This window comes from Athene cunicularia, assembly GCF_003259725.1.
Source record: "Athene cunicularia isolate RWA chromosome 1 unlocalized genomic scaffold, athCun1 chr1_part1, whole genome shotgun sequence".
Classification (NCBI taxonomy): domain Eukaryota; kingdom Metazoa; phylum Chordata; class Aves; order Strigiformes; family Strigidae; genus Athene; species Athene cunicularia.
In genome coordinates, this window is record NW_020799091.1 from 77,763,092 (window position 1) to 77,779,702 (window position 16,611).

The window sequence follows — 16,611 nt, forward strand, 5'->3', positions numbered from 1 at the left end:
TTTTTTTTTTTTTTTTTTAAAGCTATGTGATATGGGAAACTAAAGTTACTTGAGGAATAACTTTTAAGATTCAAAAGAGGAAGTGAAGAATTTATTATTCTGTAAGAAGTGCTGATGGAGTTACGTTTTAATGTGTCAGTTTGTTCACATACATAAATATAGTTCTGTTAATAAAAAAGGTGAGATTTTTAAAAACTTGAATTATGTGCATTTTAGATTACATAAACTCTTGGAAATGATTAGCAAAATGAATAGAGGTTGAGAATTGGAGCATTTTAGGCAGTGTTGAAAGTAATGTTATCTGTACTACAGTTTACTGTTACATTGCAGAGGCATGCTGAAAATTGATTCATTGCTATGGGATTTAGTAGATAAGGAGAATTTTTTATTAATTTAAAGCTTTCTTATAAATGTCTGGGGAAAGTTGAAAAATCATTGCTACATTTTAGTGCTAGAAGAAAAGCATTGTGGGGAAAAAAAATAATATCTAAACTTCCCCAAAGAATTAATCTGACAGTTTTTAGACTACAGTGGGCTCCAGGGTTCTGTTTCTGCATCACATTGTAGCATGTGCATGATGAATTAGTATCATTAAAATAGTTTCCTAATAAAAAGATAACAAATAAAAACTCCTTGTTGCTATATAAGCCTGTCAAAGTAGTAGTATGCTGGACTGTGGATAGGAGGTGTTTATTTGAGCACACTGGCTCAAGAATGCATGTTTGTTAGTCCACCCTTAAAACTAGGTAGCATCTTCTATAAACAGTGGTCTTAACGTTGACAGAAGTGGACCCAAGGTCTTGTCTGCAGTAGGAAATCTTGTCATTTTTGTACTACATCATAATGAAAGAGAAAGCTTCTCAAGAAGGGTCTGGATATATTGGTGTAAAACGCTTTATATTGATACAGCCTCTTCCTCTAGGAAGCTAAATAGCTGTTTCAGTGTAAAGCATCTTTATGTTGACGCAAATGCATCTAAATTTAGGGTGCTTTTATTTTAACTGCTATTACTGAACTAGCAAAAAAAGATAGGTCTTCATGTTATGTTGGTAGGAATTTTTTCTTTCATAGTCTTGGTGTAGTTTTGTCTGAAATATCTTTATCTACAGTAGTTGATAACATACTTTAGGGTAAGTTAACTGCTACTCGAAAAGAAAGAAACAATGCCGCATTTTCTTAAGGTAAATGCATTGAAGTATGTATTTAAACATGATCATTGCCCTCTTTTACTGGAAATTGAAAATAAGCATTTTATAAAACTGAGAAACCATTTGCAACCTCTCTTTGGAACTGCTGTGATGGCTTCTATCAACAAGGCCTCTGTCTTTTGAAATCTCCCCCACTGAGATTACAGTTTTTTCCATCTATTTAATCATCCGTATATTTCTGCAGTTCTTGATGACTGATTTCTTTTCAATTAGATTATGCCAGTTTAATGCTTTCCTAAATGCAGAAGCTAGACTGGAGTTTATCCTAAGTTATACAAATATTTGTATGTAACAAAGAAGGGGTGGGGTGGGGAATAAATAAAGAAATATGCTGGCAAATCATTCTAAACTTCACTTACGTAGAGAAGTAAATCTCCTAAATTGGTGGGATGGTCTTCCCATTCCCTCAGCCTTTTATTCATATGTCCTGCCTTGCTGAAAGATCTTTTTCTGTTTTCCTACAGCTTTCTGAAACTGTGCTTCCTTAAGTTGGCTTATTTCTTTCCTTATGGCCTCATCAATGTTGAGATAAGGGAGCTGTTATTTTCCATTATTAGCTCATGTAAACATCAAAGAAATGCTATTGCCTTTCTTGCAATCACATGGCATTACTGTTTCACTCCCAGTTTCTGATCTTTTACAGCCCTGACCAATTATTCCCTGGGTCTTAATTTATTTGAACTCTTCTTGAGTGTAACATTTGTCTTTCTGCATTTCATGTATTTATTTCAGAAGACCTGCCCAGTTTTTTAACAGAATTCAAAATTCTGATCCTTTTCTCATAAATTTTACAATCCTTCTGTTTGACATCACCGAAAGATTCATAAGTACTTTTACTCTTCCACCATCCAAGTTGTTAACAAATGCATCAGAGCAGGCACATGACAGACTGCTAGCAGACCCTCCTTGGTTTCTTCATCCTTTTGAGTGAGCTCCACAGCTTGAGGTGGAGGTGAAATATTCATTAGTCCTTTCAGTACTGATAAGTATTAATTGGATTTGGTGATTTTTCTAACCAGTTAGTCATTCACTTCGGAGTAACAGTTTCTTTGACATGCTTTCTTAGCTGCTTAATGCAGTGTGTTAGGGCAGTGTCAGACATCTTAAGAGTCAATGTATGTTTTTTCCCATATTGATGACAGGAAAACAGCTTTACCCTCTACCTCTAAAACCAAACCCAGCATGTCTTAAACATTTTCCAACTCTGATGCAAAAGTGTGAGTATTTGATACATGGTTGTTTCTTTTACTGCGTCAGATCAAGTAGATAATTATAAGACATCTCTTCTATATATAAAAGGCATCTCTGTTTATAGCTTCCAATATACCGACATCAAGTGACGTTCTCGGTAACCCCCTATTCCGATATGACATTATTTCATTAGTCTCAAAAACTTTTTTCCATCATCTTTTATACACCTGTTTAAACAGAGTGTCAGGGAACATTTACCTTGGTAAAACAACACAGTGATTTTTTTAATTATTAATATTTTCTAATTAATTGGTTCTTTACCTGCTTTAAGTTGAATGCAGTTTCTGTATACATTTTCTACTGCCTTTACAATTAGAATCACTGCATCCAGCTATTTGTTTTGTGAGAGCTGAAAGCAATTTTTACATATTTTTTCCAGTGATACAAATGCAAACATTTTTACCATGTGGTCCATTAGGCTGGAAATTAACAGATTGTAGAGACAGCCAGATAAAGCTAAAAGCAGTAATTAAACACTAGCTAGTATAAAATCATTACTCGGTCCAACTAGTGAACTGATTGAAAACAAAAAGCATGGATTTGCTCACAGCTGTTTTTCATTTAGGTCAGTGCTACTCAGAAATTTCTGTCTGCCTGATGGAGTAGGGCTGCTTGAAAGTTGGGAATACCTCTAGTGGGAAGCCTCCATTAAACCTGTTTTCACCTGAATCTGGGATATGTAAAGATGGTTTAAAAAGTGGAAAAATGGCTTTATGGCCCATTTGACTACCCTATGATATAGATAGGCAAAACAAAAAAAAAATTGTTTTACACAACTTTTTTTTTTTCCTCTTTGGAAGATACCTTGGAGGACAGAGAATGGAAGGGTATCTCAGAATATAGTTCTTTCAAAAGAAAACAGATTAAAATAATATTGTTAAAGTTATATTAATTTAAGTAATGTAGAACTCAGTTACATAATTGAGAGGGTTTTTTAATAAAATATTAAGAGCTGTCAGCTGGAACAATCATATCAACATCAGTCACAGAAATTTATTTTTCAGCTTAGAAAAATTGAGTATCTACACTGATCCTTCCTGTTAATAAGCAAGAGGCAAGAAATTCAGTATCTTAGACATGGTAACACATCAGAACAAAACTGTCTAAGAGACACTATCAGTATTTGATAAAGTGGAATTTTTACATTATAAGTAAAATACTCTTTAAATGAAAAGGTATCTGTCCTGCAGTGTATGTTTCTCTTGTGGTCAGTGCTTTTTGTTGTTTACAGGGCATTGCTCAGATAAACCTGACTGATGCAGAGAGTTCTGGTGAGATGCAGCTTCACTGGTATACCATTCAGATCTTCGCTGGTTCAGACCCCCAAAAAGCAAAGAACAAAAACCAGTGTGAAGAAAGTATTCCCCGGTCTTCTGGAAATGTAACTATAGTTAAAACAGCATGGTTCTGAAAAAGCGATTTTTTAATTTTAGTTGACCTGCTAGGTGGTTGATTGTGATTCTTATCTTGGGTGCAGTTTGGTTTTGAGGTGTACCGAAGTTGATATCTTAATTTAGCTCTTGTGGCAAGAGCTAGACTTTAAAAAGAATAATTAAAAGTTAAATCGTGTCTGGACAGGTGCTTGAAATAGTATTCTGTGTATGTTTGTATGTACACTTCCAGTCCAACTATCTAAACTGCATTAAAAACTGCTGCTGTACTTCAAGAGGTTGTCAAGAAAGGTGGCACCGTTTCCATCCTTGGAGATTTTTCAGCCCTTGACTTGGGTCCTGGGCAACCTGATGGGGCTGTGAAGCTGTCACTGCTTTGGGCAGGACATCAGACTAGGTGACCTCTAGAGGTCTTTTCTGACCTAACTTGCTGGATGATGCTTCACAGTGAGATAAAGTCTACCCCATTTCTGTGAGAAGTTGCATTCATGGATCACCACGTACTTTTTTGATCATTTTGACTTAGGACAGATTTTTTTTTTTTTTTTAAGGAGCATACAACGGCTAAGTTTTTATTTTGTTTTCTCTGAATAATATTCATTAAATACATTGGCTTGTTCAAACAGTTTTATTTGAAGTCTAGTTTACCTTTCAGGATGCAGTGACAGCCCTGTTAGCTAGGACCACCGCCCAGCTGGAAGCAGTTGAGAGAGAGCTGGCAGAAGAGAGAGTGAAACTGGAGTACACAGAGGAGGAAATCCTGGAGATGGAAAGAAAGGAAGATCAGGCAGAAGCCATATCAGAAAGGTAAAAATAGTGGTTTAAACACCTCATCAAACAGCCGAATGATATTTACACTGTGGGTATGGTCTGAAATACAGCAGGAGAAACAGCAGGTCCTTATTCCAAGATCTCCGTGTTGGTGTTATGGGTATAAAATTCCGTTATTATGAGATGATGTGCATAGAGGAGAAAACATTATTTGAATAGCTGTCTGAGTTTAGTGGACTTGGAATTTGGGAGTGGAAAAACATCGTATCAAACAAACTTTGCTACGAAGGCAACTGTAATGGGTTGGCAATAACACTGTACTAAAAAAAAAAATTTTGTGGCAACATGGGAAAATGTCAGATACACTCTGCAATGCTTAGGGAGTGCTTAAAATTTCAGGGTTTATTACAGTGCTGTTTCATCATTAATAGTACTCATACATGAGTTGTACTACTCTTACGTGAGTTGCATTGGGGGGTTTTGTATTGTTTTCTCAGTATTGTTATAAAGATCAGAACATATACTTTAAGAAAATTAGGGAAAGTGATTTGGGGGGGGGAGGGCATGAAATGTATTTGCTTGTCAACATCTGCAGAAATGCAAGTGGGATATATACTCCCTTTGAAGATTCTGTGTTTTTATTCGAGAAATAATACTCAAAAATGATAAACTGACCTGGATAATGAACTATATGAACATGACACATAATTGCATAGGTTTTTTTAATGCCCGCAAAATTCTTGTGATGTTCTGCCTTTAGGAGTTGGCAAGCAGAATCTGTTGACAGTGGATGCAGTAATTGCACACAGACTAGTCCTCCTTATCCAGAGCCATTTTGCGGGGATTCATTAGCTGGACACATGTTTGCAACTCAAGCAGGCCAGTACAGTTCTGGAAAAATGCAGCCTCCGCCACTAAAGGTAATGAGAGAAGACACTGCAGTACAGAAACTACCACACTGCCTGGTGCACACAGAGTGTGTTGCTACTGCTCCTTGAGTTTGAGTCTGAATTGATCAGGAGAGAAAATCAGAAATGATATTAACAACCCTGTATGAGCACTGCCTTCATGACAGCAGTGTGCTTTTTGAGTTGTTAAAAATGCCTTCTTTAGGGATGGGGTTTTTGTTTGCTTACTAGTTATTTCTGGATGGAATTAGGGTTTTTATATTCAAAGACAAGCTATGGCCTTCACCTAATCTGTATCAGTGTCTGTGTTGACCTGAAATTGTAACAGGAAAGATCATGATCAGACCAGTGCTCTTAGAAATAAGAATTTTTGAAGGAATTGTGAAGAAAGAAGCTTAATATTTTACGACTTGCATTGCTGTTTCAGTGTTACAATAAATACAGTTAAAATTTTCAGAACCATCATGCTGAAACCAATGTATTTAAAGTCTTTTGTATAATCTGAAGAAGACAAAATCAGCACACTGCTGTTGAAGTGAAGGAACATAAGCCCGTTTGTGTTGCCTTTAGGGAAGATCATACCTCCTGCTGAGGAATGAGTTAACTTAGGGTTTGGAAGCTTTGCTGGAGTAGCATGTATTCTGTATTTCTGAATATTTTAGTTTTGTTGTATCATTGTTTCAACAGCTTTTCAGTTCTCTTGTTGAGTTTCTTCTCTTCATTTGACTTGCAGTTTTAAGGTTTTTTTAACTTGTTTCAGAGTCACCTTATTGAAAGGTGACTCAGTTTTCTTCTGTTGAGGCTGGAGATCAGGTAGTAACTTGATTAATGCCCAATTGCCAATCCTGAATGCAGTCCTTGTGCTCTGCAGCTATGATTCATGTTATAACTGCATCTCATAATTGTTACTGCTCCAGCAAAGGCTTCTGAAAGGTAATCTTACATTTTTGAATGACCTAGTTTTAAAACTTTTTAAAGAATGAGATGATTTATCCTCTGTTGTCAGTGCTTATTAAAACTTGAACCTAGCTAGCAGGGCCAATTGTTTACTTTTGATATTGTTGAAATGCCTGGTTGGTTTTGGTGAGAGAGAAAATAAGGAAAAAATAAAAAAATTTCCTTCATTGAAATTTTAGGTGGATAAGGAAACTAACACTGAGGATCTGTTTCCTGAAGAAGTTGCTACTCTTCCAAAAGAGAGAACTAGCCGCAGGCCACGGGGTTCTGCTTTTGTTCGCAGTAGCACTATTGTTCGTTCCCAGACCTTCTCTCCTGGAGCACGAAGTCAATATGTTTGCAGAGTGAGTAAGGCTCAAAAAGAAGCAGGGGGAGGGGCCTCCACACAAGTATTTTGTACTTTTTTGATAATTTCTTCTTAAGACTTCAGTATATTTATAAGAAACATACACTACTTCTTCATACTAATGAATAATCTTTCACTGAATTTAAACATTGCAGTGGGGAAGAGGTCCCCTGGTTCTTTTAAGAGTTTAAACCTGAATTTATTTCATTTAAAATGTAAGAATCTGTGACAAATTAGATATTTAGCTCTCTTCCCTGGTAACCTTAGCTGTTAGGCTAGAGTGATTGATTTTGCAGAGGTACAGTGCTCTCTAATGAGGTACATAAACATCTTAGAAGCCATGTTTAGCTTTCATGTACCTAAGAGTTTGGGAAAGGGGACTGAATGCATGATCTTAGAATTACTGCATAAATATTATTACAACTCTGGTTTCTGTCGTGCATGTCAGTCATAGGATGCTTGTTACAGTGGGACGTAGGATGCCCGGGTGCCCTGGTGCAAGTAGTTAAGGATTAGCACAACAGTTTTCAAGCTCACAATAGCAGATTGTGATGTTCATTGGTATTGATTTTGTGATATGGGTGAAATGCACATAGCTTTAATTGTACTCTTTCATAAGCTTTTGAGAGCTTGAGTTTGAAAAGGATTTTTAACTTCTACGATTTTTCCTAAACTGAGGATCTTCTGGGTTTTGCTGTCTTATTTACACTGCATGTAGTGCATCTGTGGACCCCTTGAAATTCTTCAGTTTGATTTCTGGATTCCGTATCTGTTTCTGGTATAGGGAATGTGAGTAAAACACTCACACACCAGAACAAAGACAGTGCAAAAAGGAAGATTGTTAAACACCCTCACTTAATCTGCATTTACATAAAATCAGAGGGAGGAAAAAGGTGGGAGACTTTATTGTTTGTGCCCATGACAGGGAATGCTTTAGGAAGAAATATTATTGCCTTTAACTCCCCCCTCCCCCTTTTTTAGACTCTATTGTCTTGGATATTTAGTAGAATTCTTGATAAAACAGCTATAAAATATGGGTGGTTTTGAAGTTTTCTTGCATTATTGTAACTATACAGTATAAGCACTGTTATGTGTGCATTTTTATAAATAACTAAAGCTGAAAAAATCAGTTGCTTAAAACAAGACCGTGTTTCAGTGTGTTTTTTAAAATAAATTGCAAAAGAAAAAAAAAATCTAATCTCTTAATGTAGATGGCCTTGTAAACAACCAGTATTTTCAATATCTTTTCTAATCAGCTGTATCGGAGTGACAGTGACAGTTCAACTCTGCCAAGGAAGTCCCCTTTTGTCCGGAATACATTGGAGAGGCGTACTCTACGGTATAAGCAGGTATACCTAAGAAATTGGTTTTTACTTTTCACCAAGTTACTGGAACAGTGGTACTTTTATGCCTAAGTTTTAGATATCTACAGGTACGTTCTAATGTTTTTAGGAAATGTATAAGGCTTCTGTAAGGTAATCGGGAGGGGTGTGTGTTTTGGGTTTGGAGTTTTTTAAGCTAAAAGGTCGACATAGAGAGGTGAAATATAGTTGTAAACAATTATTTGAGGAGGAAAAAAAAGTGGGGCAGAGAAAAATTAGTTTAATGGGGTCTGGATTTGTATTTGGTTGTAAACTTTAAGTCTTTAAAATCTAGTTTATGATGCATTGTGCAGCCCCAGAGAAGTGTGGGTGAATGTGACAGTAAAACACCCAGCTCCCCTCCCATGCAGTGTAATAAACCATAGTATTTGAGACCCAAGTATTCAGGAATTTTTCCCAATGCCACCCTGCATGTTGCAGGACAAGTGGGCAGAGAAGGACAGGTAAGGTGTTAATGCCTTGTATATGAATTGCATACAGTTTAGCCCGGTCAGCGGAAATTTAATTTCTTGCTGGTGTAGGCAAGTAGAGAGCTATGCCTCCTATTTTGATTCAGAACATATCTTAAAACCAATATTGAATAAAGCCCTTTAAGGGGAATCTTGCTCAGTAAAGTATTTTCCAACATTGTGACTCTGAGTTTTTCATATCACATTGCTTTTATTATCATCATAACATGAAAGCTTAGTCCATAACCTTAAATTAGTTAAACATTTATAAGCCAGAAGGAGACTGTAAAAGGAGGTAGTAGAAAGCATTAATTGAAAAGTTAATGTACAGAAAGCCCCTACAGCTAGTTAGCCTTTCACTGTGGAATATTAAATAATCTCTCCAAAACTTTGTGTCAGGAAAGACTTTGTGTGTGAAGTAAGTACAGGAAATTTATGATTTATATAGCTAAAGATAGACCAGTATACCATGTTAAGAGTAATCTATTGTGCATTTTGTTTGAATCCTAATAACTCAGCAGTCCTGCAGATCATCTTTGGCTGAGCTAATGGCAAGGACATCCTTAGACCTGGAGCTGGATCTCCAGGCATCCAGAACTAGACAAAGACAGCTGAACGAGGAGATATGTGTTTTAAGAGAGCTGAGACAGCGTCTGGAAGATGCCAAACTCAGAGGACAGACAGATCTACCCCACTGGGTCCTTCGGGATGAGCGATTCCGAAACTTGTTGAAGGAAGCAGAAAGGCAGGTATGGTAACACAAGATGAGCACTCAACATCTTTAGAAGATTCTGGTTTCAAAACTTCTTGATTGTGACAAGATGTCTAAAGAGCTGTTTTTACAGAACTTCAGACAATGAATGTTGCCTCTATATTCTTAAAGTTAGCACAGTAAAAATTATTGCATTGATTATTACCAAACTATATATTTATTTGAGGACAGTTACTGGAGAACTACACTATTTGTCAGTGGCATTTTTTGTCTTGGTTTGGATTTTTGTTGGTTTGTTTTATTTAGTATTGGAATTTTAATAATTTTCTTCTGATCTTTGAAAGAAATCTTGCTGATTTGATGTTTCATTTTTGACAGTTTATTTGGAGTGTTCCCTAAGTATGTGACTTCTTTCCTGTTCTTGGAGAAGGAAGTTGTAGGCAAAAAGTGGCAAAAGCTGCATAACAAACAAAATTGTCATTGGATTATCAGAGACCAAGAGTGACCCTAAATTTGTTTTAAGGTCTTGTTTGGCAGATTTATGTGCAATAAATTTCATTAATTTAATACATGTCTGTCTGAAGAGTATTAAGAATTGAAACAACACTGTCAGTCTTTTGAATTTATAGTTCTTTGATGATCAGCTATTTCAGATAAAGTACTTGTGTGGTTTTACTGTGGCGAGAGGGGGAATCCATTATTTTAACCTGGGTATTCTTGTGTTTTATTTATTCACGTGACCATTTTAAGCGTTATATTCTTGTTTTCAGACCAGACAGACCAAATTTGAACATCACCAAGAGCAAGCAGCTGAAAAGATGCTAAAGAAAGCGTCAAAAGAAATATACCAGTTGCGTGGGCAAAATCAGAAGGAGCCTATTCAGGTGCAGACTTTCAGGTAAGTGGTAATGTGTACTGAAATAGCATAGCAACAGTCCAATAGAGAGAATAAAGTTCTGTGAAGCATTTAGCTTAAATTCTGTGTGTCTTCTATATAGCCAGTGTTTTTTAACCGCATATTGATTTGGACACTTGCATTTCCTTTGAATTATTTGTTGTATAAAGTGCCAAAGCTAAGATTAAATTGCAGTGTTACAATTCTAAAACACATGAAATAATAAAAAAAGAAAAGTAGTCTTCAAGTGCAAACGTAGTTAAGGTGATTCTTTCAGCTTAGCCTAGCCACTCGTGTTCAAATGATTTGTCAATTCTTCACTGCAAGCCTGTGGGCATAAATAGTTTAGTGTAATACATATACATTACTAGTAACACTCTCTCCCTAAAAATTACTCCATAATATTCAAGCTTTCTCTCAAGAAGCCTTTTCTTTGGTGGTTCTTCTTTTCCCCCTATTTCATCTGTGTTCACATGGTAAGTGTCCTCTCCTAGCTTTATTTATGGCTGTTTATTTTGTGTACAAGCGTGCATTTCGCAGGAAGACTTTATTACTTCAGCATTAAAATGTCTTTAATTTTTATTGCGAGAGTAACAGTAAGAAAATGTTAAATGCAGCATAGATGTGGAGGACAGCTCAGCCACAGTGTTACATTATACTGGTTTATCCAGTGGTTAGATTTTTAGAACTTTTTTTCAGGGAATATTGAAGTGAAATAGAAAAGCTGTGTGTCCTTTAAAGTCACTTTTTGCTTGAATTACATTAAAAAGATCTTTCTCACAAAGGTGGGGAGAAAGTAGGAGGAATAGAAATTTTAGCATTGTTTAACGTCTTATGCTTCTGGTAATAAGAGAGGCGGGGTTATGCTTTTTCTACCAAGATGTAAAAAGATATGGGGAATTGAATACAATGAGATGCAGAAAATGAAGCAAAAGCTGTCTTCCTTGTTTAAGTTCTTGCCCTTTTCATGCACACGGCCATTTCTTATGACACTTACTTTACAGCATGTACTGTTTGCTCAATAAAGAAGCAAACAGATGACTCCGCCATTTTTTTTTTTTTTTTTCCTTTTTTCTTGGTAGGCTTTACTGCAGAATGTACAAGGGTGAATTTGCATTGCAGAAGGGCTTATGGAGGGCTTGTCCTGTGAAACCTTTTTACAGTCAACTCTGATGTTCAATGAGTTGTAGAAAGCTTCACCTTAATCTTCAAAAGTAGTAATTGTGTTCAATGGAATGTTGCCAAAAGTATACAGCGAGGTTTAGTAGTTTTTGAAAGTTTCTTGTACTCTAAACCATCAGTTCAGTATATAAATAACAAATACTAACTAACTGGAGTATGAAGGGGGGGAAAAAGCCAAAACTGTAGGCATGTATTTAATTGACTTCCTTTTCATCTTATTTTGATCACAGAGAGAAGATAGCTTTTTTCACAAGACCAAGGATTAACATACCTCCTCTGCCAGCTGATGATGTATGACATGTTGCTTTGTAAACATGAAGTATTTATCGCTTTTATTTTAATGAAGTTATTAGATTAGCCATTTCTTTAAAAAAATTGTGCAAAAGCTAATATACACGTTTTGTAAAAAATAAAAAAAGTAAAAAAAGTAAAAGTAAACAAAAACATATATATAAATATATATACATATATATTTTATAATAGCGACTGCAACAAGGCTTGGTTTTTCCTTGTTGTGAAACTGACATCTCTGAAGACAACTTATTTTATAAAAGATCGACTATCCTGTTAAGAGCGTGTACAGTTTTTATGCTGTTTTATTTGACTTAAAGGCTGGAAGACAGAAACAAAGTGAGTTCAGGCAAATTCACTGTAGTGTAATTTATTTATAGTGCCTTTTTTCCTTGAAGGAAAATACCTACTTTAAGATGTATTTTAAGACTGAAATTTTGTTCTTCAGTATTTGTCATACAGTAGAATGGAACTATTGAGCTGGTTTTGTTTCTGATACCTGAAATGAAAATACTGTGTTCTAAAATTGTCACTTTTTTCAGCTTTATTATCTGTAGCTTATTATGTACATTGTATCCTTTAGCACTGTCTGTGTTATAGCAAAATATTATCACCTGCAATGTGTTTAACACTGATTAGAAGTGATGTTAAACATTGCAGAATTCATTTGCATGTTCTTACTGTGCACTAATAGATTGTTTTCATTTCGGTTGTGTCTAAAGTATCTTTATATTCTTAACTAGATTCTCAGTTTAAACGGAGGAAGGAAAAGGGTGACAGGTCTTTGTTTTGTTGTTTAAAAAAAAAAAGGAGTTAAAAGAGTAATGTGAGCTAGCTGTGTGGAAAGACTGCTAAAGGAATGTTACATTAATTCCTACAGTTTCAAAGATTCTGATCTGATTCAGGAAAGTACATATGTGCTGATTTTGGAGAGCAGCTGCATTAAGTAAGGGTGCTTAAACACAAGTTCATCCTAAAGGATGTGTTTTGAGGTTACTGCATGCAAGTTCTGTTGAAGAGTGACACTTTTCAGGAGGAGGGTGTATAATTCTGGAAGGTACAGCTCACTTGATTGCTAGTTGGACCAGCTAAAATCCGAAAAGAAATAATTTTACTTGTGACCATTTGTTTTAATGAAAGACTGTCACCCTAAATTCCCGAGAATGCCAGTTTTGTGTCCTTGCATCCTGCAAGTATGTAAAAATACTTCTTTACTAAGCTACTATAATAGAGTTTCTCATATTTTTTCTAATTATACATTACCTACAAAGAGAGGTGCCCAACACAAGACTGACTTTGCAAATTGCTGAAATCTCCTAGAAGGAAGATCATGTTGTCTCTTAATTTAAAGGACAAATTGGTTCCAGATTTTTGTATGCCAGGAAATGAAAACGAACAGTAGCCAAAAACTAAAGGGACTTAACAGAACCAATCCAAATATTTTCAAATATTTTTTAAATTAAGTGTTCTCTGTGAGTTTCAAGAACTTATACTCTGTTGTTACCTTGTCAAGGGTCAGGAAAACCTGAAAGTGAAACTGAATTACTTGTCCAAGCTGAGGCAAAAAAGTAAAGAGGGAAAAAGATTGTGAACCTAAATCATCAATCAGTGAGAGTAATTAATGCAGACATTTAATTTTAAGGTAGTGTTCCCTGTTTCCTAGTATGGCCTATAATCATTACAGGCATCAAGTGATTAGATCAAGTAGGAATATATGTGAAATTGGAGTATAGTATTTATCATGCTAACCAGCCTGAAGTCTGTTTTTGCCAGCAAGCTTCAGTGGGTATATATTGGGTTCCTTGGGCACAACTAGACGTATTCAGAAACTATGCAGATAAAAACCAAATCATGTAAGAAATTTTCAGTGTTTGGGCAAAAAAAAAATCTAGGGACAGCAAGGTTTTCAGTGCTCATTACTTGAAAAGACCAGTTAGTCGGAATTTTGTGTCTAGTTTTCAGCGGAGGCCCTTACGTAGTAGTGTTGATCAAATGTTACCGTGCAGTGACACTAGAACTAGTTGCTGTAAACTAAGAACAGACATCACTGGAGCATCCTGATTTCAGTAGGACCCGCTCTGAACAGGGGTTGGGGTAGGGACTTCCCTTCCACCCTAAATGAATCTGTGACTGTATAACGAAGGGGCAATGTCTGGTGGCCTTTTTGTCAGTTGGTGTTTTTAAACAGTGACCGTTGTGAGATGTCATCAGCGTATCTTGTGGGTCCGAGATTCTGACTGCTGTTAATGAGTTCTGTCTTGATGTGGTAATGAGTTATCATATTCAGTATTCATCTCTCTTGTTTTTGTCACAGTTCTGTATGATTGTGTCGTTTTTGTATTATTTGAAAGTATTTCTTCTACAAAATAAAATAATTTGCAATAAACAGCAATAGAACTTTGTTATATGTCAAAGTATAAGACAGTTTTTGAAATTTATATCTGCCACTTTCAGGATGCTTTTATAAAGAAATTTTGTATTTTGAGTAACACTGTCATTTAGGTGAATGTAATGAGTTTTCAAATAAAAGTAAGAGAGGAAATCTGTGAAATCGGGTATACTAGAGAGGTTACGCTGAAGACCTGAAAGGGATGGAGAGTGTAAGGAGTGGCAGGTATGTTCTCCCACATGCTTATCACTCACGATAAGCTGACAGCTGCATTAGAGGCTCATAGTGGAATGTTCCTGGAATTCATGCGTAGCTCCACTGACAACACATTGAACTGACTTTTTTCCCTAACAGAACTTTGTACTTTGTAGATCTATACTGGACATAAGTTGACATTGTTAGTTCTGTAATATCGTACTTATGACTAAGTCCAAGGTGGAAGCCACTCAGAAGAATACTGGTTAACTTTTTTAGGCTGAACTTTACTGCTGCTTTCACAAAGGAAACACTAAAACTGCATAATTGCAGAAAGGATATTTCTCAGTTTCTCTCTGCAACCCTAAGCTGCAGTACCGCAGGCAAAATCATAGTACTGACATATGACTCCTGTCTCTGTCCAATATTTGCACGGTGTTAAGGGTATGACAGAGTTTAGGTTATTTTTAAACGGTCTGCTAGAAATAGTCATTTGGAATACCAGCCGTCTCTGTCTCACAGCCGTTAGGATCAACAGCAAAATAAATAATGGGTATGTCGGTATGGGTTTTCTGTTGTAAGAATGATGTTTTATATGTATTTCTTGCTGCAGTTCTTGTAAGCACTTCAGAAGACTTAAAGGTAAGTGATGTATAAAAAGAGCAAACTCTATTTTTTTTTTTTTATGAATTAGATGAACTACCTATTTTGTTTTCAGCAGATGTAAAACTGATGGTTGAATTTTTAGGGAAGAGGGCACTTTACAGCTTGTTTTGACTTCAGTCTCCTTTTTAACTATAGTCATATATCTTTGAGAGGAGGAAAAATGTATTTACAAATGTATTGCTTGAGAAACTGCAGGCTAGCAAAAGCAAGAACAATCTTCTCCAAAACATGATGTGAAAAGGATTTTCTTTTTCCCGAGACCACACAATTGAATGAGTATCACTGGAAGAAAATACCAAAGAGTAAAGATGATTTGGTTTTGGAATCTCTAAATGTCATTTAAGTGATTTGCTTGCACTTTGGAAAATCTCAGTATTCTTAGAGTTAAAAGCTTCTTAGGAGCTGTTTCTGCTTTCTTATGGTTTCTAATAATCTCTTAAATTTGAACATACATATCTAGGTTATAGAATCACATTTTGAATAGAGAATAAGGGAGTTCTATCCTTTTAGTTTGCTTGCAGTTAGACCATCCAACTAAAAATACACATTCAGGAGGAGACATGATGAGTTCAGCTGTGACAATAGACAAGGAAAAATTAGCAAGTGAATTTAGGAAAGTTTATCCAGGAAAAAAAAGGGATTTGAACCCTTGTGCTCATTTGGTTACTGCACAAAATTACTATTCTGTGTCTAGGGCACAGTGCTTGTGTTACAGGGTGTGTCTTGGGGCACAGAAGTTCCCAGGTATAGATGTTTGTCTGACCAACTAAATGCTGCTTGCGGTTTTCTGTGTTTACCTCTTATAAACTGATTAAGGAAAATTACAGCTACATTATCCAGAACATAAATTAGATGCTCAGTGTTTGTTTTAACTTCCTTCACAGAATTCAATTGGCCTATTAATACTGATTTTAATAGGTGCAAAGAACAGACACTGGCAGGAAGTTAGGACTGCTATCACTTTTCCACACTTCACAGACACAGTTGTAATAGGCCTGGAGCTGTTACTGAGCTGTGAGTGGTAGAGACCTATCATCTGTGGTGCTGTGTTTGAAAGGTATAATCGCATCTCTGCTCTGCTCATGCTCCTCACTCCAGAAAGCTCTGAGAACTTCAGGTGAAGCAAGCTAAGTGTTCAAATTTCACAATAAAATCCAACATGTGGCTTCTATATCAGAGTCAGTATCAGAAATAAGTAGTACAGGAACTTTCTTCAGCTTATAGACAAGATTTGGAGAAGTGGTGTAGCCATTCTGAAAAAAGTTTTTGTATGCCCTGTATCCACCAGCCTGCTTTGCTGGGCCAGGCTGCCTGCTTGTCACATCCATAAATACCTGCTCAAACACGGCGGGACAAAAAGGTCTTCCAGAGCTGTGTTCCTTAGCCTTTGAAGTGTGGGGAAGTCATGCGTGCACTTTCAGACACCTGTGAATATTTTCATGTGTGCCTGTGCAAGATCTCCCTATACCTAGATGTTGCATCTGCTTGGTAATACAAAGCACACCCCTGGATACCCTTAAGGGTAAAACCAGTCTGCCTAATATTCAAATACAGGAAAATGAGCAATGAGGTGAATGTCCCGAAATAAAACACACTGTACATGTACAAACACGTACAT

General features: G+C 36.2%; 1 protein-coding gene across 1 annotated transcript in view; it reads left to right on the forward strand.

Annotated features, from left to right (window-relative positions):
• The window catches only part of WWC3 (WWC family member 3), a 62,474-nt gene extending 48,339 nt beyond the window's left edge, over positions 1-14,135 (forward strand). Inside the window, exons 14-22 of the mRNA XM_026846133.1 lie at positions 217-257; positions 3,635-3,858; positions 4,506-4,657; positions 5,382-5,541; positions 6,666-6,830; positions 8,089-8,181; positions 9,185-9,412; positions 10,146-10,273; positions 11,683-14,135. Coding sequence (XP_026701934.1) covers positions 217-257; positions 3,635-3,858; positions 4,506-4,657; positions 5,382-5,541; positions 6,666-6,830; positions 8,089-8,181; positions 9,185-9,412; positions 10,146-10,273; positions 11,683-11,749 — 1,258 coding nt within the window. The 3' untranslated portion in view covers positions 11,750-14,135. The remainder of the gene's footprint in view (positions 1-216; positions 258-3,634; positions 3,859-4,505; positions 4,658-5,381; positions 5,542-6,665; positions 6,831-8,088; positions 8,182-9,184; positions 9,413-10,145; positions 10,274-11,682) is intronic.
• Positions 14,136-16,611: the final 2,476 nt, after the last annotated feature.